The sequence below is a fragment of the Drosophila pseudoobscura genome, chromosome X (genome assembly GCF_009870125.1).
Source record: "Drosophila pseudoobscura strain MV-25-SWS-2005 chromosome X, UCI_Dpse_MV25, whole genome shotgun sequence".
In the NCBI taxonomy this organism is placed as follows: domain Eukaryota; kingdom Metazoa; phylum Arthropoda; class Insecta; order Diptera; family Drosophilidae; genus Drosophila; species Drosophila pseudoobscura.
Window position 1 is genome coordinate 3,407,473 of NC_046683.1, and position 23,177 is coordinate 3,430,649.

Consider the following 23,177-nt stretch of genomic DNA (forward strand, 5'->3'; position numbering starts at 1 on the left):
CCGTAAATATACTGCCGGATTATTTGCATTCAAGTTGCATCGCAACTGCAGCAAATTCAACAAAGTCTAATGTCATACAGAGATAAGTGGATAAAGAGTCCCTTAATTTGGCTTATCGTCGTATTTCACTACACTTCCAGATCAATCTATTTTACAAGACGGGGACAGGGCTGCAATTAATATCGACCAGCTATCGATTACAGTCAGGGTTTCAGGGTTGATTTGGGAGAGACCATTATTTAAATTTGTGTTTGACTGAACAGTCTGCAGGATTCCAATAATTTTAAGATATCTGGCGGACATTGCTACACAAATAATAAGATGCAGTACAGAAACCGTTTAATATGTATATTGGTATAGTTTTTTGGAACAAATCGGTAAAAAAAGTTAAAATTTTTGCTTAAAGTCAGACTAGAAAGTCAGTGATGATGCTGGCTGAGGTTAGCCTGGATACTGTTGACATTGTGACACTGCTGGGCTGGTCGTCACTGTGAGCAGTGTCCATGGGTATATGTTCCCACTGAAGACGGTTCTAGTAGCTGTGGGCGCTGCTGCTGGGCCAGACGATCTTCAGTCACAATCTATGTTCTATGACGTGACTGAAAAGATCGACCATCCAAGTACCTACTTTCTTACGGACGGACTCGGAATGCCCACTGTCGCTGCTTCGTCTATGTCGGAGCACGCTCAAGTAGCCCACTTTGCGGTGGCCTACCAGAACAAGGTTTTACTCCACGTAATAAACTGTGTCGAGGACTTCAATGTGACGCACGAGGTCAAGGAACCGGATCTGATGCCCGTGGACTGTGCCCCGCCAAAATGAAAGAGATGGCAATAAAGTCCAAATTTCGATTTATTCCGAAAATAATTTCTTTTGTACAATGAAAATTTACAGATACTCGGGTCCAGTAAAACAATATCCGGAAATAAAGTTAAGAACTATACTGAGTGGAGAAATACAGTGCGTTTTAGCAAATCATTGTTAAGTAAATGGTGGTTAATAACTGATTGTATGTATGTGTCTGGTTGAGGTCAGTTATTGAATTAAATCATGTGTATTTAGTCAGTCAGTCTAAAGAAAAGCAAGATACTCTTTCGGAAAATAATTGTAGAGGTCGGTTCCAATGGCTAGTCGCGAAATATGAAGTAAGTACTCATTTTCGTTTATATGTAGCTATTTGGTACGAGACAATTCTGAAAATGAATTGAAAATGATCGCATGCGTTTGAGGTGTATATCTCTATGACTTCTCCTTATTTGGCATTCATTATGATTAAGCATTTAATCTTATCTTAGTCTAATGAGTCTCTTGATTCGTGTGGATCGGCTCTTTTCGTTTTTCTCCTGTTTGGTCTTAGTCCTGCTCCGTGTATTCGTCGTCATCGCTATCAGACTCATAGGCCTGCTGAATGTTCGCACGTAGCGTGTCTCGTTGGTAGGCCGGTGAATGGAGGGGGCATAGGCGGCCGACGACGATGATCCTGGCTGACGTTGAACCCATTGTTGGACAAGGGCCGGTAGTGCATGCTGCACTGCAGATAGTCCTCGGCCTCGTTCTGGTCGGCAGCCTCCATTGACTCTTCTATGGTGCGTGAGTAGTCCTCGATCTCTTCATCGAACAAATGTGGTTCCCCATTGGCAAAGGAAGCGAAGCGAATGGGATTGCGTAGGTTGCTCATTATGTTCCACTGATTGCAGTTGGGGCTGTTGACGAACTCGCGCAGCTCCGCCAGTGACTTTTGTGTCTCGTTTACCGTCTGCTGGTAGTACTCTTCTTGTGTGAGCAGGCGCCGCTTGGGCGAAAAGCGGCGTCGATAGAGCGATTTCCCATATACCACGAGCGATTGTGGAAAATAGTATGCCGCAAAGGCAGAGACTATCAGAAAAATAACTCCACTAGAATTCCAGCTACTAAAGTAGGCCAGACCCCCACCAACCGCCTGGAGCAGCCACATGATGATGTTCTGGGAGCGCCTATTCTTAGGTGGGCCGATGCGGTAGCAGACGAGGAATGAGATGAGGCTGGTTATTATCAAATACCAAACCACATAGTCGCGATAGGTCAATAGGATTAGACTCATGTTGTCGGCCAACTGCTTGAGTATATATACTCCAATTGTCCAGCCACCAATCAGGACGCCATACATCATGGGTCGTCTGGGGAAAAGTTTTGATGTTAAAGAGATGATGAGCAGCAGCGAGCCGCAAATACCCAGCACAATGCCAGCCAAATAATAGAATATGCTGTTCTTGGCCAAGGTACGGCTGCTGCAGAAGACGAGGACGCCCAAGCCAAACTGTAGAAATCGCAAGACATCGAACTGCGCATGATGGAGTCTCACATTGTAGGGCTGCCTGGAGGAAACCCCAATGCACTCGGGTTCAAATGGTGACAGATGTATCCGTTGACGCTTCTGCGAGAAGAGCGTAAAGCTGAAGAGTGAGCGCTGCTCATTGTAGTGATCCAGCACCTCCTTTGGAGTGCGTCCGCCATATTCGGTATAGTCACCGTTGCCGATGTCCAGAAAGAACTCAACCGTTTCGAATAAACTGAGTAGCGAGGGCGGTTTACCAGGATAGCAGTATGTCCTTAGCGTATTTGGCCCATTCCAATTGGCGGTGATATCGATGGATGTTCCCGGCGCCAAAAACACTACGTCCGTCATTGGGTGCGGGGTTGCGGCAGCGCATATCGCCATCAGTGTAAATAGAGAAATGAATCCGCATCTCAGACGTGGCTGGAACATTTTTATGCTCTATAATTCAGATATTTGTTGCAACAAATTAAAATAAATAACTTCGAAATGGAATGCGAGTTGTTTTTGCGTATCGATATCGGATTTATCGACACTCAGAAATATACCGAGCTACTTGACAAATTTCAAAATATACCGTAAATATACTGCCGGATTATTTGCATTCAAGTTGCATCGCAACTGCAGCAAATTCAACAAAGTCTAATGTCATACAGAGATAAGTGGATAAAGAGTCCCTTAATTTGGCTTATCGTCGTATTTCACTACACTTCCAGATCAATCTATTTTACAAGACGGGGACAGGGCTGCAATTAATATCGACCAGCTATCGATTACAGTCAGGGTTTCAGGGTTGATTTGGGAGAGACCATTATTTAAATTTGTGTTTGACTGAACAGTCTGCAGGATTCCAATAATTTTAAGATATCTGGCGGACATTGCTACACAAATAATAAGATGCAGTACAGAAACCGTTTAATATGTATATTGGTATAGTTTTTTGGAACAAATCGGTAAAAAAAGTTAAAATTTTTGCTTAAAGTCAGACTAGAAAGTCAGTGATGATGCTGGCTGAGGTTAGCCTGGATACTGTTGACATTGTGACACTGCTGGGCTGGTCGTCACTGTGAGCAGTGTCCATGGGTATATGTTCCCACTGAAGACGGTTCTAGTAGCTGTGGGCGCTGCTGCTGGGCCAGACGATCTTCAGTCACAATCTATGTTCTATGACGTGACTGAAAAGATCGACCATCCAAGTACCTACTTTCTTACGGACGGACTCGGAATGCCCACTGTCGCTGCTTCGTCTATGTCGGAGCACGCTCAAGTAGCCCACTTTGCGGTGGCCTACCAGAACAAGGTTTTACTCCACGTAATAAACTGTGTCGAGGACTTCAATGTGACGCACGAGGTCAAGGAACCGGATCTGATGCCTCGCTCTCTGTACAACCTTGCTGTTGCTCTGATCGGTGTCCATTGGCAGGATGGCGCCAGTGTAGTCATCATCTATGCTTCTGGCAGCCAGTTTGGCCGCCAGATCGATGGGAGATTCTCGCTGATACAGTTTCTTATCCGTTTCCATTTTGACATCCGTCATCATTGTGAGATTGTCTCGAAAGAATGGGGCCATCAGCGAGGTCACATTTGTAGCTTGCTCCCCAATGAACAGAATATGCTGCCACAGTTCGCATGGACGTGGCAGGGCAAAATATTGCAGCCTAATTAGGCATGCCGCATCCATGGCACCCAATATGGAAAAACCAAACCAATGGGCTCCGAGTACTTGATGTGGTATTGCTCGCAGCAGGAGTAGACACGATCCCATAGCCTAGTGGCGATTTCCGTCACTGACCACAAACTCTTTGAACTCGTTCTGGATCTTATCCTTGACAGCCTCGCACACCCGCTCCTTGAGCACTGTCATCGCCAGCTGCCTAACATCAATCTGCATGTTGACGCGTCGGAACATCTTTTGGGGGGAATCCACAATAGATGAATCTACATTTCCGGCAAAGATATACTCACATATAAGGCCTTGGTAATCAGAGTCCGATCGAATCGACCCGGATGGAAAATGTACGGGCAGTAGGCCTCGCGTGGATCGATGCCATGCTGCACGGTGAGACAATAACCATCTGGTGGCTGTTCTAGGATAGAAGAAACCCATTGAATGGCCTGATTAGAGCCATAATAGATCGTGGAGATATTAAATACCCCTTCAACATTGCTCCAGAGCGCCCAGATGTGTAAGAGGGTGACATTAAAGTTGATCAGATCCATGTCTGGCTTCACCACTGTGTGCTTCATAATCAATTCTATGTCTCTGGAACCCACATCTGTCATATTCTTGTCGAGTTGCACGCAAAAAACTCAGCCCCATCGTTGTGTGAGAGTTGTTTGTGCTGCAGAAATAAACCAAATATGCATTAGCAGCTCGAAAGATAGATGTTCTAGAATTCGAACACTTACGTCCTTGTGCTGTTGGTGCTCCTTGACCTCCATCAGAGCAGTTAATGGTGGATACTGCCTGCATAGTATCCACTGACCAGAGTCGCAGCTCATTGCTCCTGTAAACAAACAGAAGATAGGCCGTGCCATCGATTTCTCTGAATGACATGTAATTGACCGCATCCACAGAGTCCGCTCGTCTAATAAAATAGCAGAAAAAGACAACATTAAATCGGTATGTCTTGACCCAGAAGTTGCGGCACTCACCTCAGAGCATCCGCAAGGTTGTACAGAAAGCGAGGCATCAGATGTGGTTCCCTGACCTCGTGCGTCACATTGAAGTCATCGGCACAGTTTATAAAGTGGAGCAAAACCTTGTTCTGGTATGCAACCGCCAAGTGGGCTACTTGAGCGTGCTCAGACATAAACGAAGTAGCGACAGTGGGCATTCCGAGTACGTCCGTAAGGAGTAGGTACTTGGATCTGCGATCTTTTCAGTCACGTCATAGAACAAAGATTGTGACTGAAGATCGTCTGGCCCAGCAGCAGCGCCCACAGCTACTCCAACCGTCTTCAGTGGGAACATATACCGATGGACACTGCTCACAGTGACGACCAGCCCAGCAGTATCACAAAGTCAACAGTATCCAGGCTAACCTCAGCCAGCATCAGCACAGACTTTCTAGTCTGCCTTTAAGCAAAAATTGTAATTGTTTTACCGATTTTTTCACAAAAAAACTTACCTATATACATATTAAGCGGTTTCTGTACTGCATCTTATTATTTGTGTAGCAATGTCCGCCAGATATCTTAAAATTATTGGAATCCTGCAGATTGTTCAGTCATGACAAGCAAAAATTTAAATAATGGTCTCTATCAAATCAACCCTGAAACCCTGACTGTAATCGATAGCTGGTCGATATTAATTGCAGCCCTGTCCCCGTCTTGTAAAATAGATTGATCTGGAAGTGTAGTGAAATACGACGATAAGCCAAATTAAGGGACTCTTTATCCACTTATCTCTGTATGACATTAGACTTTGTTGAATTTGCTGCAGTTGCGATGCAACTTGAATGCAAATAATCCGGCAGTATATTTACGGTATATTTTGAAATTTGTCAAGTAGCTCGGTATATTTCTGAGTGTCGATAAATCTGATATCACCCCACCCCCTCCCATGTACAGAACTATTGTTCTTTCAAGTATAGAATTTTTCAAAATATGTATTTTTGTATATAGTGACGGGACAACTCCATGGCTCCCATGGCCAACTCCCATCACCAGAAATCATCTCGAAAAATGTACAAAATTTTGAGATGGGAGATTGATATTCTCGATAGTACCATGATAGTAGAAAAACCATCGATAGTAGCGGCTAGCACCAAAACAGCGATACTATCGATAGTGCCCTTGATGGTTTGACACCTCTATTCTGGGCAAAAACAGCGGCCGATTTTCAGCAACAAATTCCATTGTATTCCTTTTTTGCCACACTCCAAATAGAAAAAAGGTGAAGATGGCGTAGAGCGAAAGTGTTTTCCGAGTTGAAATCGAGGGCGGTGTTGGGACTTGTGCAGGGATTTAGCTTTGTGACTCCAGGGAGAAAATCAGTTGAACGCCGCCTAACCTACAAAGTTACATAATTTTAATATGTTGTTTTGATTAGACGTTGCTGCTGCAAGGACATCAACGCAAAACACTAATATAATTGCCTTTTCCTCTTGCAGTGAAATATGTCGTTCGTTAAGAATGCCCGTTTCTTGGCCGCACGCGGCGCTCGCCTTGCCCAGTCCCGGGCCTACTCGGATGAGATGAAGCTGACCTTTGCTGCTGCCAACCAGACCTTCTACGATGCCGCCGTGGTCCGCCAGATCGATGTTCCCTCCTTCAGCGGAGCCTTCGGCATTCTGGCCAAGCATGTGCCCACATTGGGTAAGTCCATCGCCCCGCTGATTATATCACACTCGAAACGCTTCTAATTGGGTCTTGTATGTTGTGCCCACAGCTGTGCTGAAGCCAGGTGTTGTCCAGGTTGTGGATAACGATGGTAAGACCACCAAATACTTTGTCTCCAGCGGCTCGGTGACCGTCAACGAGGACTCTTCCGTTCAGGTGCTGGCCGAGGAAGCTCACAATGTCGCGGACATTGACGTCGCCGAGGCTAGACAACTGCTGAGCAAATATCAGTCCCAGCTGAGCTCCGCTGGTGACGACAAGGTACGTCCTTCTCTCCCACTCAAACCCCGTCCAGAACTCTCATCACTCTTCCAATTTCCGTTGCAGGCCAAGGCAGAAGCTGCCATTGCCGTCGAAGTCGCTGAGGCGTTAGTCAAAGCTGCCGAATAGACGTAATCACAACCACACACAACACCCAAAAGCTAAGGCATTGCGTTTAAAGTAAATAGATACACAACATAACTGAATTGGTGGCCAATTTCAAAAGCTGGCTGACATCCCACGTTATGAAACAATAAAAGGCGAATAATAATATCGAACTAATGACAACCCCGTGGATCAATCGCATCGCATCTCAGCGCACGAGTTTTTGTGTTTTTTTGTGTGTTGTTTTCATGTGTTTTTTGCTGCTACTAATCGTCTTTGTAACGATTTGTAAGCCCCTCTTAAAACAAAATGTCTTATTTTCTCGCCGTACACTGCCGCATGGAGAGAGAGCTTAAGGCAAGATTTCGGGGCTCCCCCAATATGCAAATGCTATAATGATATGTTGAGTAAATCTTTTACTAAACGGTTGTCTGAAGTGTTCGAGAAAGATGGAAGAAACATACGAACTTGCACCTGTGAAACAATCAGCAAACGTTCGGCAATAGCTGTTTTTACACACATGCAGAAAGTATTATCAAAGTTCTCCACCGTTCGTCAGTCTGTCGTCGTTTCTGTGGAATAGATCTGAGGGATCTCAAAACCATTCTAAACGTTATTTAATCAACATCGGACTACTACTTTTTATATAATATGTAGCCTCCATAGGTAGACAAGGCTTTGCATTCGAGGAAACATCAGAGTAACCACTTCTTTTTGTTTGGAAAATTGCAATGCAAATTTTAGTTTGTTTTGCATACCATATCCGAAGTTTATTGCGAACGATCATCCTGTAAGAGTATCAAATGCTCGAAGTTCCTGCTGCCTTGAGAAATCATGAGATGCTCACCATGAGAAAGCACTGCTGAGAAAGTGTCGTATGCCTAAGCGAACGATCATGTCTATCTTGCTGCACGGTGTGGTAGATTTGTATGGAAATCGCTGCTTCGACTGCTGCGCGTGTGCACAGTCTCCCATCCCATCCGAAATGAAACCCGATCGGAAGGTCAAGTTTACAGCCAGGCCAGCCAGCCAGACCCGCTTTGTGGCTGTGCTGTTGAAAGTGAGAGTAGGCCGCGGATTGGAATTTTTCTTTTCGGTATTTATGTATTTTCTAGCAAAAAAAATGGGTAAAAAAATGACTTAAATTAACTCATGGCGTTGTGTAGGAAAAGTCGATAGAGGTAGAGTGGTAGTAGTAGTAGGTCGAAGGTCTTCCCGAGTCTGGGATGTGTGGCGACGGGGAGGTGGGGGGAAAGCGTCTTAGTAGGCTGGTGGGCCGTAGGTCTGGGCGGGCGCATGTCCCACGGGCAGGAGTTGTTCCTCGGGCGCGAACACTGGGGCTGGTGCTTGGTGGGGGATGCTCAGGATCGGCGCAGGTGCCTGGATGGGGGCACTGTACACCTGAGGTGGGGAGGCATACACTGGAGCTGGAGCGGGAGCAGAATATACCGGAGCCGGGGCAGGAGCTGGAGCATAGTTCACTTGAGGTGGGGAGGCATACACTGGAGCTGGAGCGGGAGCAGAATATACCGGAGCCGGGGCAGGAGCTGGAGCATAGTTCACTTGAGGTGGGGAGGCATACACTGGAGCTGGAGCGGGAGCAGCATAAACTGGAGCGGGTGCAGGGGCAGCATAGACTGGAGCGGGTGCAGGGGGAGCATAAACTGGAGCCTCCTGGACAGGGGCCAGGTAGGAAGACACCGGAGCTGGTCCGGGAACATCGATGGGAGCGTAAGCTGGGCCTCCGCCAAAGCCGCCCGAATGCTCATGGATAACGCGCACAACCTTGGCGTGTCCACCCTGAATTGAGCCAGAATGTCCGCCGTAGGAAGCACCACCGTCATGGTTCTCGTGCACCACCTTGATCACCTGGGAAACACCCGACGAGCCGCCGCCGCCGCCTCCAACGAAAGATGGACCGCTGACCAGAGGAGCGGACTCCGACAATAGCTTGATCACCTTGACGGATTCTGGGGCACCGTAGACTGGTCCGGGGGCTGGACCATGGCCATGGCTGCCGCCTTCGGAGATGACCTTTACTTTGTAGACCTGTGGGGCGGGCTCATAGCCATAGCCGCCGGCATAGCCTCCACCGCCGCCGCCGCCTCCGGAGTAGCCGCCGCCAGAGTAGCCGCCTTGCTGATGGATGACCTTGACCACCTGGACGGGACCGCCACCATGACCGCCATGTCCGCCATGTGAGCCGCCGTTGTAGCCACCACCATAGCCGCCTCCGCCACCATAGCCGCCGCCACCACCGCCGCTGCTGCCGCCCAAGCTGATGCCGGCCTTAAGACCGCCGCCGCCACCGCCACCGCCGCCACCACCGCCACCTCCGAGCAGACCGAGGAAGCCGGCGTTGGCCACAGCAAAGAGAGCACACATACAAACGAAGACCTGGTGGGAGAAGCAGAGAGGAGAAGGGGGTAGATATAAAGTGGCTATCCAGGACGTGTGTGTGCAGGGGGCGGGGAACTCGGACTCGGACTCACCTTCATGTTAACTACTATTCCACTTGATTCGATGACAACGATACCAGTACCGAAAGGTTCCTAACGCCTTGAGTGGTGATGCTCTTCAGAGACGACTGATGTCAGACCGAAAGCATCACGACTCTTTTATACGATGATCCGATCCGGCCATACGATGTAAGCGATCATAATGAAGTCCCACAATTCAAATTAGCAACGCAACAAAACAGCATATAACACGATCCGACGCATCCCAGGCCCAAGCCCAAGCCCATGCCCAGACCAAGAGACCCAGACCCAAACAAAGGCATTTCATTAACATTTCCAACGGTTCGTCATCATCGCGATTGGAATCAAATCATCATCATGGGCATACATACATATCATATCATAATCATGCTGAGATGATGCAAAACTCAAGTAGCGAATGGATGTTGCGTTGGAGAAAGAAGTCATCGATAGATGGCTTTCATTTTCACTAAGCCGCACCCAGTTTTTGGCCTCGGGTTCTTCATCTTCATAATACTCTTAATTTCCATTTCCCATTCCGATATCGGTTTCGTTGGATTCGGTTCCGATTTCTTTCCAGTTTCCAGCCTCGAATTTCGTAAAGCCTTACGTTACGTTAGGCGAAATATGCATTTCCGAAATTCCGTAAGCAGCGGCTCCCACAATTAGCATGAAAATGAACCGAACCGAGCCGAACTGAGACGAGCCGCACTGATGGTGATAAGGCATTGCCTTAAGACAAGGCGGGCGGCATCGACAGCATGTGGCTTTCATATTTCGTTTTGTCATTTGCATAGCCAGAGCCACAGCAACATCCACAGCCACAGCCATAGCGCTTGCCTCATAAGGCGGCTCGCTGTCTGTCCGATTTTGAGCCATTAACTAAAACGAACCCAACCCAACCCAACCCAGTGCAACCCAATGGGCCACAGCCCAAGCACAAGCCCAATCCAATCCAAGACTACCCCATCCACAATCATTGGCTATTTCAAGGTGAATTTAAATCTATCCGAAATCCGTTGTCAACTAGCCAGCCAGCCAACGCCGGCCCATTACTATGATTATGCAAGTGGCTTCTTCTCAGGCGTGTAAAACGCATCATTGTCTATCGAATGATCATAAAACGACAGCGACAACCATAACAAAAAACAACAAGATCATCGAATATCAGCCTCTAGTTTGTATTGCTCAATGGGCCACTGTTGAGCCTCCCAGACAGAAATTAAAAAGACTGGACTGCCTCGGTAGAGACGCATTCCACACCCAATATAAAAATGCAGAAACCGAAAACTGCAAAATTCCAGTGTCTCCAGAATTTAGACTGCCCCATAAATGAATAATAAATTGATTAAGCAACGTCTGGAATGAATGGAGATGGGATAAAGATAAAGACAGGAAAGATTATATAATTATGGATTGGATAAATGTTAAGTGTGTTTTTATTGGACTACAATAGGTACTATTTTTAGCTAATGTCTAGATATACAATATGTACGCAAAATGGATGGAGTTTGAATCAGAGTTCGTTCCTTATTTAAATTATGAAATATGTGATTATCTCTCCATCTATCTATCACCACACATACGCCAGTATTTTCAATGAGATTGAAGAGCCATCCAGGTTTTTTCGTCTACAGAATCAACCTTTTGCCTAGAGGTAACATTCGATTAAGATAATTCCAGAATGATCGTCTACCAGGTCAGGGAAATGGGTCATGGCTTCATTAGCAAATACGAAACGCTCTTCTCGCTCTCCAAAATCTAGGCGATTTATGAGTGGGGAGGCGTCAATCATCAGCATTCCCTCAGGGTAGTTTGATATTCTACTTGCACTTCATTGGGACTCCTAATAATAATTTTTCGGCATTAGTATAGCTTGAAAAATATGAATCCTTGGGCAAAAGATGAAATGGGTGAGATCACGAGAGGGTGTATCGGCTCATATATGTATGTATGTACTCGTATTGATTAGTAGTAAACAACATTATATATATTCTAAACTCTAAGACCGCCATGAAGCATATGCATACTTTGATGACTAGAAGCCCATTTGATTTCGTTGATATCATATCATACAATTTTTCGATGTATTATAATTTATTAATAGACAAAAAAAGACAAGTCGGTTAAGTTAAGTTAGCGGTCGAGTAGAAGCGGGTGGCACTGCACTTATTTCTGTTTCAGCCAGCCACCGTAGGCCAGGGGAGCATCGTAGACGGCGGCATGCCCTACACGGACGACGGAAGGAACGGCCACGTTCTCGTAGACGGGCACATGACGGACAACGGGCACTGTACGCACCACTGGAACATGACGGACGACCGGTATGGTGCGCACCACCGGGACGGTGCGAACCAGTGGCACGGTAGCCACTGGGGCGTAAGCAGCTCCATGGATGACACTGCTCTGGGACAGGGCCAGGCAGGCGGCGAACAGGAGGCAAGCAATGAAGAACTGAAAAGGAGAGAAGAGGTTTAATCGGGTTGCATGTCGGTGTAAGGGTAGAGGCTCCAAGATCCTGAGGCAATGGGGATGCGCACTCACCTTCATGTTGAGATGTTTGGCTGATTGGTGGATGATTTGTGTTGATTTTTTTGGCAGATACCGAGATCTTATATAGCGGTCAGAACCTTGTCGCATCGCTCGAAAGTAGAGTAATAAAACCGGCAAAGAACATAACCAGAGACAGCTACAACTACAACACAACAATATCTTCGTAAGGCGATATGCTAATTTTAAATCGTATACATAAGTAAGATACTTGAGAGGTGCCATTATCATTGCCATTATTAGTGTATAGTGGATACTACCCCGCATTGGTCATTGGTGGCTTGCTTTGACGAACAATGCGAGGCAGCATCATAACTTATTTACGAATGAAATAAAACGCCTTTCAAATGCTAGAACAATGAGAACTTGTTCCTGTCGATTCGATTCGTTTCGGCTCAACAGGTGCTGTCAGTGACGCGTGAGCAGCGACACCTATTGCGGGATTTCCGCACTGCCTCCGCGACATGCCCATTGATGAATTCTTTTCAACAGAACAGAACGTGCGAAGGCGCCATGCCCTCGGTTCGGTGTGCCAATTGATTGTCTTTTTTGCTTCCAAATTGTTTTGGGAGCTTGTGTTGTTTTTTTTTATTTTGGCTAAACTTTATTTATGAGCTATTGTTCACGCCCCATTATGCTTTTTGGTTCAGCCAGCAAATCCGCCAAAACGCATGCAAATTTATGCAAATTCAAACGATGCTTCCTCGATTCACTTGGCTTTGGTTTTGGCTATTCCAAAAACCCAACTCAATGTTTGTGCATATTACATTTTATAGCTAAAACATGTTTGTTTCGCTGTCTCGTCTCCGTTTTGTTGTTGATATTTTTAAAGATGTTTTCTGCCGTTACACAGCACTGAAACCAAGCCCACACAGCTGTTCGGCTCTGCTCTCTTTTTCACGGTGTGAAATTTTGTTAGGGGAAATGGAATTGCAAAATTAATGCCAAATGTCGTTCTAATAGGCAGGCACAAGTGAAAAAGTAATCAACAATCATATCATAGGCTGTTTTGAGATGCACCATGTCTGGGCACGGTAGCAGCAGGAGGAACAGCCACAGAAACATTTGTAACACCGCCAACATGGCGCACCTGCTCCAATGCTCTTGATGTTGTTGACGTCAACAAAGTGAAATTCGAGTGAGCGGAAAAGAGAAACACACAAAAAGAAGAACAGCCAGAAGAACGTGAAAAGAAAATCGCTAATTGGAGCCGAGCCGCCGAAAAACCTCCACTGGACCACACGCAGAAGGGTACGGTACTCTGAAATGTACTCTGAATGGGCCTCGCTGTCGGCCCAGATTACAGCCAACAGCTGCGGGGCGCAATGCTTCAGCGTGCTGAACAAGTTTCCAGCCTCGGCTGGACGGGAAGTGGTCGTGTCGGTGGTTAAGCAGCTGGGCACCAATCTGGGCATCACTCAGAATGCCGAGCCTAGTCATTTGGTCAAGGATGAGGAGGTGAGTATCAGTTGTCCATTGTTCGAGCTCGGGCACTTGGATCTGCCAGTGAATCTCACACTCTCGCCTTCCGCTCTACAGGTGAAATGGTGCATGGATGTGATCTGCTTTGGGCTGTCGTTGCCCTTGCAAGAGCACGAGACCATCAAGGACTGCGTAAATGTCTACTGCGAGTGGCTCACTGCGTTGCATCCACAGCCGCGCATCAGTGTGCCGAAGCCCATATGCGAGGATGCCAATTTGTATGCCCGCCAGATAATCAACCATTTCCACAATCTGTTTGTTCCGCGCCAGGGCGAAAGTAAGTACATCGTTGCCGCGATCAGGCCACCCGATCCGCTGTCTATTGCCGCCATTGCCTTTAAAATGTCCACTCCACAGTCTTATGTATTAATCCCCATCTAAATTTCAAGTCTTGCCATTTCTATACCAAACCACGCTTGGTAGGTTGCTCTTTTACGTACACTGCATTCGATGCCGCCTTAGAGGATGGATACTGGACGTGACTAATGCATTCCTTTTGCTGCCCATTTCCAGGTGCCGACACCATCAAGCGGCAGGCGGTGCTCTGTCATCGGGTACTGCGTACTCTGCAGCAGACTGCGCAGATTTCGCAGCAAATGGATCGTCAGACTTGGGACACATTGCTGCTCTTCCTTTTGGCCATTAACGAGATTCTACTGGCGCCGCCCACCGTCAAGGACGATGTGGGGGATCAGCTGTGCGAGCGTGTGCTCTCCGTGCTCTTCGAAGTGTGGCTTCTGGCCTGCGTGCGCAGTTTCCCGTCGCCTTCGATGTGGAAGACGCTGCAGGAGTCGTGCTCCATGTGGCGGCATCGCGTGGCCCTTGTCGATCAGTGGAATCGTGTCAACTTGGCCCTGACGTCGCGACTTCTCGAGTTCAGCTACGGACCAGCGTTTCCCCAGCTCAAAAATGGTTTGTGGCGCTCATTGGTGGGGAAAGGTCTTCGTCTTCTCTGGCAATATACTAATGTAGCTCTCTCTGCAATCCACAGCCGACGAGGATGGCCAGCTGATACCCCTTGGCATGTCAAACGATTGTGTGGCCCAGACATGGTATCGCTTCTTGCGTATGATCGGCAATCCCACGGCGCTCTGCTCGCCGCACATCATCAGCAAATCGTCGCACTTCGTGCAGTGGGCACTCACCCACGAGAAGGGGGCCGAGACGCACCAGCATCCGTGTCTGCAGATGCTGCCGCAGATCTTTCTCAATGCGATGAAGGGCATCTCCAGCCAGGTTGATGCGTTTCTGGGTAAGATCCGAGCCGAACTTCACCGACTTCTCCCATCGATAGGCTTCAGTAGCAAATAGTTTTGTGGTAGGCTAGCAGCCCAGTATTTCTCTATCTTTCTCTCTCTCTTTCTTTCTTGTTCGTTTGTTCATCTCTTGCTTATCTAACCCAAAAAACTTGTATCTAAAACGAAAATCGAAAACCGCTGTTTGAGTAGGCGTTTATCAGCCGCCGCCACATCAAACGGATAGTGTCGTGACGAATCTAATGGAAATACGGCACTCGCTGAACGAGGCCACCTCCTCCACGCTGCAGCAGTTCATCCACTCGAGCAGCGCATCGAATATATCGGCAAATAGCCAGCAGCAGGGCTCCGCCGCGCAACAACTGCAGCTCCAGCTCCAGCATCAGCATATGCATCACCACCATCATCTACACTATCCGCACTTGCATTTACATGGCGCTGGCAGCTTCCTGCGCGACAATTTCATGAGCAACTCGGCCAGCTCTGCTCTGAATGCCATCATGGGTCATCACAGTCACCATCAGCAGCATCAGCAGCACCACCAGCAGCAGCAGCTATCACTCTCCCAGAGCGGAGCCTCGCCTACGTCGACCGCTGCCTTAGTTGCCAGTAATTTGGGACACTCGATGGGGGCCTCTGCCGTTGGAAGCACCAGCGCTGGTGGTAGCCATTCGGCCGGAGTCGTCGGCAGCATATCCTTTAGCACGACTGAGGCTAGCCTGCCATCGACGGGTGTCTCCAGCACGCCCACACCTCCGCTACAGCGACGATTGGCCAAGAGTTTTAGCGTGGCGCCCACCATAACGCAGCAGAAGGGTGCGAACTCGTCTTTAGATCCCTTAGAATGTTGTACTAAATGTTTTTATAGCAGTAGCTTGGCAGAAAGTATTACAAAGTCTATGGATTTGATATTGAGTTGTAAGACATCCATGCTTGGTCTCCACAATCGAGTTATCGGATTATTCGATGGGATTGTTAAGTCAGAAATTAAAAAGAGATCGTTCTGTATTAATCAATCTTTTCCAATGCTGGAGGACTTTATGCATACCAAATTAAATCTTTTTTTCTGTCCGAATCGCGATCCTGATGTAGTTACATGGAAATGTGATGTATCCACTATCCGTTCTTATATTTTTGTATTCAAAGAAACGTTAACGATCAAACAGATTGTATTTAGGATTAAATATTATTGTATAGTCCAGAATATTTCGTGCAACCGATGGCTCGGTAATCCATAATATTCAGGGACTCCTAATAATCTATAATAACGATTTTCTAGAATATCAATCTATATGATGTCTTCATTAGCAAGAACTCAATGGTTTAACTGGATGCATATATCAATATATAATATGTAATACTGGTCTGCCAGGGTATTTGGTGCTTCGGTTCACCGAAGAAATTTTAATTTCTCGTGCCTTTAACTTGCTTTGCGTTGATTTGATATGTGTGTTTGCTTGCCTAGATTGTTGAGTTAATCCTCCATTAATGTATTCGCCATTAGCTCCCAGATCAGTTCATGTTTCAGCTTCAGCTTCTGCTCAGCTCGACGATGACACGAGAGCACCTTGCCTCAGGGCACACCGAGCACAGAGCACCGCGCGCCGCGCACCTCATGCACGTTTTGCATTTAAGTTTTTGTATAATTTGTTCCGTAGCATGAGTGGAATAATCTGTGTGTAATTGCTCGGAGCGCGACTGGATGTGGAGTGGATGGGATGGGATGGGATGTGTTTGGGAATGGCTGAGTGGAAGAGTAACTGTTTCCATTTTCCAACTGCCATTGAGTACACTGCCGCCATCACATCACATCGCATCGCATCAGATTCACAGGCCAGGCCAGACCAGGCATAATATGCATTGTAATTTATCTATTGTACGCCCACAATTAATGCCAACCACGTTGCATGTGTGCCACTGGCTGTGGCATCGGACAGTCTATGTTCATATCTCCAATGAATCCTCTCCTCTCCGACTATGACTCTGCCTCGCTACTACTAATTTCTCACACTTGCTCTGCTCTACTCTACTCCACTGCTCTCTGCCCAACACGCACATTCCAACCAACAACCAACACACACGAATGCTTTGTGCAGGCTTGAGCAAAACCTCGCTTATCGGCCTCACGGGGGGCGGTGCACGCAATGCGATCGGCAGCAGCAGCAGCAGCAGCTACATCCACAGCAGCGGCTCGACGAGCGCTGGCCCCGTCCAAGGCACGGGTGGTGTTGCCGCTGCCCCTGGCAGTGGCATTACCACTGCCACTGGCGCTGGCACTGGCTCCGGTTCTGGTGGCCAGGCACCGGCTCCAGCTGCGGCTGCGGCACCCACAACGCCAACATCGACATCGGGTCCGCCCTCGGCGAGCAGCAGCATCAACTGTAAGTGTTGTGCGAAACATTTGTCGCTTCCGAAACAATCTAACACAGATGTTTTCCCCTACCTTTCTTTACCCCTCTCTCCTTCCCTCTCTCTCTCAATCTGTCCCTTTCTTTCTCTATCGCCCTCTGCACTGCCGCCTCTGCCGCCCCTGTTGCTCTGTTTTGCGTTGTAGCTCTGCCGCTGACATCGATGGGAGCTGGCGTTGAGCTGGCGGTGGCGCGGCCCAAGTGTAACAGCATTCTCCACGTATTCCACGAGTGGCTGTTCGAGGCAGCGCACATAGGTGGAGATACCTGGCGGCAGAACCGCAAGAGTAAGTGGACCCAGCGGCAGCTGCTGGATGAGTTGCTGCTAGATATCTTAACCATTTTCCGTCTCGCACACAGAACAGGCATGCGAAGCCAGTAAGCGGCCATCGTCGATGATAATGGAGCACCGCAAGGGTTCAATATCGCTATCCCAGCCCAACTCTCTGAACGATCCGGCCTCGCTGCCACCCACGCTGACCATCGATAAGTACGAGTCGGGCAGGGCCGAGGCCATTGGTACACTTTGCAAGATATTCTGTGCGAAGAAAACCGGCGAAGAGATACTGCCGGTCTATTTGGCCCGCTTCTATATGGCCCTCCAGCAGTGCCTGAAGATCACCGAGTCGAAGGAGTGCGACGAGACGCTGGCCAGCATTCTGCTGCATTCGGGTGATCTCTTTCGCCTGGACCTGGATGGGATCAATGTCCTGCTGCCGGGCTTCATAGCTGCCCTAGAGATTGTGCTGCCCGACAAGGATCTGAAGCTGAAAACGCAGTCAATGGCATTCAACCGGACGGAGCTGCGGCGCTCGGCCATCAACATACTGCTGTCGATAATGGTGCTGCCCCTTCACTACCAGGCACTGCCCATTCGAGATCTGTCCAGTGAGACGAACGAGAAGTAGGTGAAATGGCAAACAAAGGAGTCCCATCCCTTTTATCCTTTTCTGTTCTTCTCTTTTAGGATGTTCACGTTCATCCAGCTCAAGTCGCGACTTATGAACATTCTGATGAACGCTCTGCAGGTGGAGACAGATGCCCAGAACACACACATGCTGCTGGGCGGCCTGCTGTTGTGCGTCCAGGACGCCGTCACCTTCGAGGAGACCGATCTGGGCGGCGGCGGCTCTGGCGCCACTCATCTGCACAACTCCGGCGGTGCCCAGCACCAGCACCAGCACCATGAGGCCAATCTCCTCAGCTCGGGTAAGGTTGCGGACTGAAGGGCATCTCGATCTGCATCTGGATCAGCAATTAACTCTGGATTTGATTTTTAAAATTTTTTTTATTTAATTGCCAATTTGTTGTTTTTATTTGTATTTTTTTTTGCATTTTTCGTGATCTTTTTGTGTTGATTTTTTGCCGCTGGCTGTGGTGACGAACATCACGAACAGGTTGCTCGGAGCGTTCCGCTTCGCTGGTCAGCACCGGCACGGCCAGCTTGGGGGCCCAAACGACGGCCACCATGGGAGCTGGCTCGGGCTCCATACGCGACACGGCCTCAGCCCACGATTATCCAAGTTTGACCATCTCCGATGACATGTCATTCGAGTTTGGCCAAGAGCTGGAGGGCGTGACCACATATGGTAAAGAGATTTATATTGTTTTTTGTGTTCGTTCGGTTCTGTGAAGTCAAGGGGATCCAATCTGATGTTAGTCAGGCTTTGTTCCTTGAAATACTCGTAATTTTTGTTTTATCGATCATCAAGTGCTCATCATATCTACAATATCTACATATGTACATATATGTTACTCTGATGTTCACACTACATTTACTACAAATATTAAACCGAATCTTTCAGATAATGCCCATGCCTTGTTCGTGCGTGCCACGTATTTGGTCTGCCATCGGCTCATCTCGTCGTGGAAAACGGACTTAAATGTCTCACTGGCGGCCCTCGAGCTGTTGTCCGGCTTGGCCAGGCTCCACATACGGGAAACAGGTAGTGTGCTCCTCCTCTCTAATTAAGTGTGCATGATGGTTTTGGTGTACTCATTCCCTTGCAAAGGCATAATATTCTATCTGAGAAAAACTATATTTCCGTCCAACAACTATTCTCTCGGGCCAATCGGCAGACTGTAAGGATTATATATTGATATACATTGTTACTATTCCATTGTCAGGGCTATCCGATCCGCTAGGCCAGGGCTTACTTGTAATTAGGTTATTTATAGCATTGGATCTTGAATGAATTTGCAAGGGGATTCGAAGTCGCGGACCAGCCGTGGCTACTCTTCCTTTTCTGGTGTTAATGTCGTTGTTTTCTGTCGTCTTTTATTTGTTGTACCTTGGGTGTCGGATTATATCGTATGTGCGTACTCTTGTCTACCTCGTATCTTAACTGTAAAACCACCGCTCGCTACCCCGTACCCGCTACCCGCTAACCTGCTTTAACCCGAACCCCAACCTTAACCACCTTAACCCCTGACTGTGCCTGTGCCAACTTTTGCTTTTGTGATTTCTATGCCGCAGCCAGGAAGTTTACAAATGGTAATTGATTGAAAAGCTAACAAACCTAACTAACGCCACTTTTTCTGTCTTTCTTTCTTTCTTTCGTTTTTTTTCGATGCGCCATCTAACCCTACCTACCCAATACCCAATACCCAAAACCCTATACCCAATACCCAAAACCCTTTACCCAATTCCATCTCGCAACCGACCGAAACCGAAAAACTCATCCACAATCGATAATCGCAATTCGTTTTTTTCTATATATTTCGTTTGTATCTCCTGCGGGACACCCAAACACCACAAACCACCACACACAAAAAACAATGTATATAACATTAAAAAACACCTGAACCCACCTGAACCACACAACACCACATCACCCACACCCACCTTAGACACATTAGTGAAAATATACGAAGCTAGTCAGAATCTAACGATAATCTCCTCAGACGCTCTAGAGTGCAAGCGGGCCGTCAAGTGGATCTGTGACTACATATGTTATCAGTGCTCGAGGCCGCCGCCGGCCCACAGCAAGGATCTGCACAGCACGATTGTGGCTGCCTTCCAGTGCACCGCAGCATGGCTGATGCAGCATCCGTATCTGCTGCAGGATAAGGACTGCCTGCAGACAGTTCTGGAGGTGGTTGAGCTGGGCATATCTGGCACCAAGAGCCAGAGCAAAAGCGGCGATATACCCAAGTTTAAGGATGAGAAGGAGCTGAAACCGGCCTCCATGAGGGTGCGAGACGCTGCCGAGAATCTGCTCACAATCATACTCGAACAGGTCGGCTATTTCCCAAGCGAGTGCGGCCCCGAGTCCATATCCTCCCTGCTCGATGAGCTGGCACTGATGAAGCACTGCAACTCGATGGTGCCGGCGGCGGCGGCCAGCACCGAGCAGGCAATTGCCAAGTTCAAGTATTTTGTGACGGAGAACTCGACCATATTGGCCCTGCTCGAGGAGCCGCTGGGCAACGATCAGGACCCGCAGCCAACAGTGACACGTAAGTGCTTACTCCTTCAAGTCCAAGCGGCATGAAATTACCCGAAGCAAGCCTCTTTATTCAAATTCTGTACATATCTATGTCCGTTTTGACAGTGCTGATACGTGGACCATTTGGACGACATGCCTGGACTATGCAGCTGCGTCATCTTCCACGCAGTAAGTCGGGCATCAAGTACCACGCCGTCAATCCTGGTCGGCCCATTCCTATGAACGATAATAGCCAGAGACCCGAGTGCGAGCAGAAGAACTTCCCCGACGGCGTTGACAAGGTGCAGCCCTGCGTGGCCGACTATTCCATACCCACTATCGAGCAGATTCGCGAGCAGTATGGATCCGCGAGCATCAGGGAGCTGGAATTGATCCTCGAGAACCAGAGCATCCACGAGAAGCTGGCCTGGGCGGAGGCCGACAACAGTGTGGACAGTCTGTCGCATTCGCAAGAGTGCGTGCCGCCGTTGGTGTGCCAAGAGTTCCATGCCGCACGGCTTTTCCTATCTCATTTTGGATTCCTCACATTCGAGACGCGCAATCCACACAATCCAGCGGAGTCGCTGGGAACACCGCCTCAGCGGCCCCTCATTGTGCTGGACACCAAGTCGACAGCATTTGCCGCCGATCTGGACAGGCTGGATAAGCTCAGTGCTCGCACCCATGATACCGTCTATGTGTTCTATGTAAAGGTGGGAGACAATCTAAATTTCCATTAATTAATGACCGTTTAAACGATTTATTTCATTGGTAATATTCAGACGGGTCAGACAAGTGCCCAGCAAATAATTGGCAATATGGTGGAGGAGCCCTCCCTAACCTACGATCCGCACTTTGCCGGCATGCTGCAAACCCTTGGCTGGCCGGTGCTGGTGGCCGATCACTCTGGCTGGACGGGCTTTGCCCACAACTCCTGGTCGCTGAAGGGAACGCCAGAGGAGCAGCATCAGCAGCATCAGCTGCAGCAGCAGCTGCAGCTTAAATCCAATGTACCCAGCGAGCTCAATTATAATGGATCGCAGCGTGTGCTCTACTGGGCGGATGTCTCGTCGGAGATTGCTTTCGTTGTGCCGACCACTTGGAATCTGCGCTACAACAGCGACATCAGCGATGGCGCCAGCATAGCCAACAGTGATCAGATCGGATCAAGCAATGTGTGGGCACGTTGTGAGTCGGATACGGGAACTGGTCCAGCCAAGTCCAAGCCGCGGAATCTCAGCTTAGAATTGGAAACGGCCACCGGCACCGGTACCGGTACCGGTCGCACGCAAAAGGAGCCTGTGCCGCCAACGCGACGCAAAGGGAACGTAACCAAGCCGACGCTGCTCGCTCAGGCGCCTGCCAAGATCTTCCTGGTGTGGCTGGAGAGCTACGAGGACTATCTGAACTTCCCGCTCGAGGATCTTCTTGCCTACACCCGCACCGGCGAGGAGCTGCACTCGCTCCAGCAACCCAGGGCCGCCGACTGTCATGTGATCTTCGTGCACTCGCTTCTGTCGGGACTATTAAGGGTCAAACTGCAGGGTCCACCCGGTCGCATGAGCTTTGCCACGCCCCTAGTCGATGGCATGGTGCTGAGTCGGCGCGTCGTTGGCAATCTGGTACGTCAGACGGCCCTAAACATATCCCGACGACGGCGACTGGACAATGATAAGTAAGATTGAGTGACAATGTCTTGAAATGCAATTAAATGAATCGAATTATAACTGTCTGTTGCAGCTACCAACCGCCGCATGTGCGACGGCGATTGAAGGTGCAGGACATTGTCCAGAAGTACAAAATGGACTTGAGCGAGGCCGAGCTGTTGGCCCATCTGTTCCAGCGTGCAATTTAGCCGGCATTAACATCACAAGTATTTACTAACCTAGGATTAACACCACCACCAAAATGGCTTGTCCATGCCTGTATTATCGTGTGCTTAACTAAAACCTACCAACCAGCTAAAGGCAATCGGTATGGGACTCACTGCGAGAGTCCGAGCATTTATGGACGGACTCTTGTAGATATTCTAATGTGTATTACTACTTTTTTTTACTAATAAATCGAATTATTGTACTTTTGAAAAGTATTTAAAACTAGTACAGATCTATTTGAAACGATCAACAGATCATAATCATTCGCGCAACCATTCATGTCTTGGGCAACCTTTTTTCATCTGTGAAGAGGAAACAAAATAAGTGGGTCAAACATCCGAAATCAATTTGGCCCACGGCTGTGTGACACACAGATGAGAAGATCGCATCGTAAGCGAAGTGAAAGTAAAACAAAAACGAAACATTTGGATGTGAATGGTATGTACAGACGTTTGAAGATGTATGATGCATGTAAATCGTTTTATAAATCAATAGAATCGTTATACTTACGCACTAAAATGATGAGTAATGGTTTTAATAGGAATGAAATGAATGTGTGACATCCTTAAGTTATGTCGGAGACCAATAAGGGCCATGTATAGTATGTAGATTTCTGAGTGAGTGATCCTATCAAATGGATGTCAATTAGTGGTGCTTCTTGCCTTCACAAAGTA

At 48.0% G+C, this 23,177-nt stretch overlaps 6 protein-coding genes across 22 annotated transcripts; 2 read left to right on the plus strand and 4 right to left on the minus strand.

Moving 5' to 3' along the window:
- Positions 1–835: 835 nt before the first annotated feature.
- Positions 836–2,858, minus strand: LOC117184586 (nuclear envelope integral membrane protein 1-like). The gene has a single exon (XM_033382932.1). The coding sequence runs from the start codon at positions 2,745–2,747 to the stop codon at positions 1,395–1,397; it is 1,353 nt and encodes a 450-aa protein (XP_033238823.1). The 5' UTR covers positions 2,748–2,858; the 3' UTR covers positions 836–1,394.
- Positions 2,859–3,224: 366 nt separating this feature from the next.
- On the minus strand, positions 3,225–5,179 carry LOC6903645 (nuclear pore complex protein Nup160 homolog). The gene is made up of 5 exons (XM_033382936.1): positions 4,971–5,179; positions 4,725–4,903; positions 4,470–4,657; positions 4,281–4,397; positions 3,225–4,224 (listed from the first exon to the last, which is right to left on the minus strand). Exons 3-5 carry the CDS (start codon positions 4,596–4,598, stop codon positions 4,084–4,086), a joined length of 387 nt encoding a protein of 128 aa, XP_033238827.1. The 5' UTR covers positions 4,599–4,657; positions 4,725–4,903; positions 4,971–5,179; the 3' UTR covers positions 3,225–4,083.
- Positions 5,180–6,069: 890 nt separating this feature from the next.
- On the plus strand, positions 6,070–7,204 carry ATPsyndelta (ATP synthase, delta subunit). Its single transcript, XM_033382935.1, has 4 exons — positions 6,070–6,213; positions 6,431–6,635; positions 6,709–6,920; positions 6,987–7,204. Exons 2-4 carry the CDS (start codon positions 6,437–6,439, stop codon positions 7,047–7,049), a joined length of 474 nt encoding a protein of 157 aa, XP_033238826.1. The 5' UTR covers positions 6,070–6,213; positions 6,431–6,436; the 3' UTR covers positions 7,050–7,204.
- Positions 7,205–8,109: 905 nt separating this feature from the next.
- LOC6903644 (glycine-rich protein DOT1) lies at positions 8,110–9,730 on the minus strand. Its single transcript, XM_002136792.3, has 2 exons — positions 9,518–9,730; positions 8,110–9,422 (listed from the first exon to the last, which is right to left on the minus strand). The coding sequence occupies exons 1-2, from the start codon at positions 9,521–9,523 to the stop codon at positions 8,286–8,288; spliced, it is 1,143 nt and encodes a 380-aa protein (XP_002136828.2). The 5' UTR covers positions 9,524–9,730; the 3' UTR covers positions 8,110–8,285.
- A 1,860-nt stretch (positions 9,731–11,590) lies between these two features.
- LOC6903641 (uncharacterized) lies at positions 11,591–12,413 on the minus strand. Its single transcript, XM_002136793.3, has 2 exons — positions 12,050–12,413; positions 11,591–11,959 (listed from the first exon to the last, which is right to left on the minus strand). The coding sequence occupies exons 1-2, from the start codon at positions 12,320–12,322 to the stop codon at positions 11,675–11,677; spliced, it is 558 nt and encodes a 185-aa protein (XP_002136829.3). The 5' UTR covers positions 12,323–12,413; the 3' UTR covers positions 11,591–11,674.
- A 463-nt stretch (positions 12,414–12,876) lies between these two features.
- On the plus strand, positions 12,877–22,716 carry LOC6903642 (ral GTPase-activating protein subunit beta). 17 transcript variants are annotated; one of them, XM_015179502.2, is made up of 17 exons: positions 12,877–13,513; positions 13,595–13,814; positions 13,927–13,956; positions 14,051–14,449; positions 14,529–14,789; positions 14,986–15,609; positions 16,890–17,174; positions 17,348–17,488; positions 17,562–18,105; positions 18,169–18,410; positions 18,599–18,790; positions 19,007–19,147; positions 19,678–19,695; positions 20,106–20,660; positions 20,756–21,342; positions 21,412–22,304; positions 22,370–22,716. In XM_015179502.2, exons 1-17 carry the CDS (start codon positions 13,322–13,324, stop codon positions 22,482–22,484), a joined length of 5,439 nt encoding a protein of 1,812 aa, XP_015034988.2. In that variant the 5' UTR covers positions 12,877–13,321; the 3' UTR covers positions 22,485–22,716. The 17 variants fall into 17 exon arrangements, with proteins under 17 accessions (XP_015034988.2, XP_015034986.2, XP_033238815.1 ...); XM_015179500.2 differs by lacking the exon at positions 19,678–19,695 and having other exon boundaries at positions 20,052–20,660; XM_033382924.1 differs by lacking the exon at positions 19,678–19,695 and having other exon boundaries at positions 20,061–20,660.
- Positions 22,717–23,177: the final 461 nt, after the last annotated feature.

Coding starts and splice junctions, on each gene's coding strand:
- LOC6903642 (XM_015179500.2), top strand. CDS start 13,322: ATGTACTCTGAATGGGCCTCGCTGTCGGCCCAGATTACAGCCAACAGC. Junction 14,450..14,528: donor GTTTCCCCAGCTCAAAAATG/GTTTGTGGCGCT, acceptor TGCAATCCACAG/CCGACGAGGATGGCCAGCTG. Junction 14,790..14,985: donor CCAGGTTGATGCGTTTCTGG/GTAAGATCCGAG, acceptor CTGTTTGAGTAG/GCGTTTATCAGCCGCCGCCA.
- ATPsyndelta (XM_033382935.1), top strand. CDS start 6,437: ATGTCGTTCGTTAAGAATGCCCGTTTCTTGGCCGCACGCGGCGCTCGC. Junction 6,636..6,708: donor CAAGCATGTGCCCACATTGG/GTAAGTCCATCG, acceptor TTGTGCCCACAG/CTGTGCTGAAGCCAGGTGTT. Junction 6,921..6,986: donor GCTCCGCTGGTGACGACAAG/GTACGTCCTTCT, acceptor TTTCCGTTGCAG/GCCAAGGCAGAAGCTGCCAT.
- LOC6903645 (XM_033382936.1), bottom strand. CDS start 4,598: ATGACAGATGTGGGTTCCAGAGACATAGAATTGATTATGAAGCACACA. Junction 4,398..4,469: donor TCTGGAGCAATGTTGAAGGG/GTATTTAATATC, acceptor ATCCTAGAACAG/CCACCAGATGGTTATTGTCT. Junction 4,225..4,280: donor TGATTACCAAGGCCTTATAT/GTGAGTATATCT, acceptor TCCCCCCAAAAG/ATGTTCCGACGCGTCAACAT.
- LOC6903641 (XM_002136793.3), bottom strand. CDS start 12,322: ATGCGGGGTAGTATCCACTATACACTAATAATGGCAATGATAATGGCA. Junction 11,960..12,049: donor CCAAACATCTCAACATGAAG/GTGAGTGCGCAT, acceptor TCTCCTTTTCAG/TTCTTCATTGCTTGCCTCCT.
- LOC117184586 (XM_033382932.1), bottom strand. CDS start 2,747: ATGTTCCAGCCACGTCTGAGATGCGGATTCATTTCTCTATTTACACTG.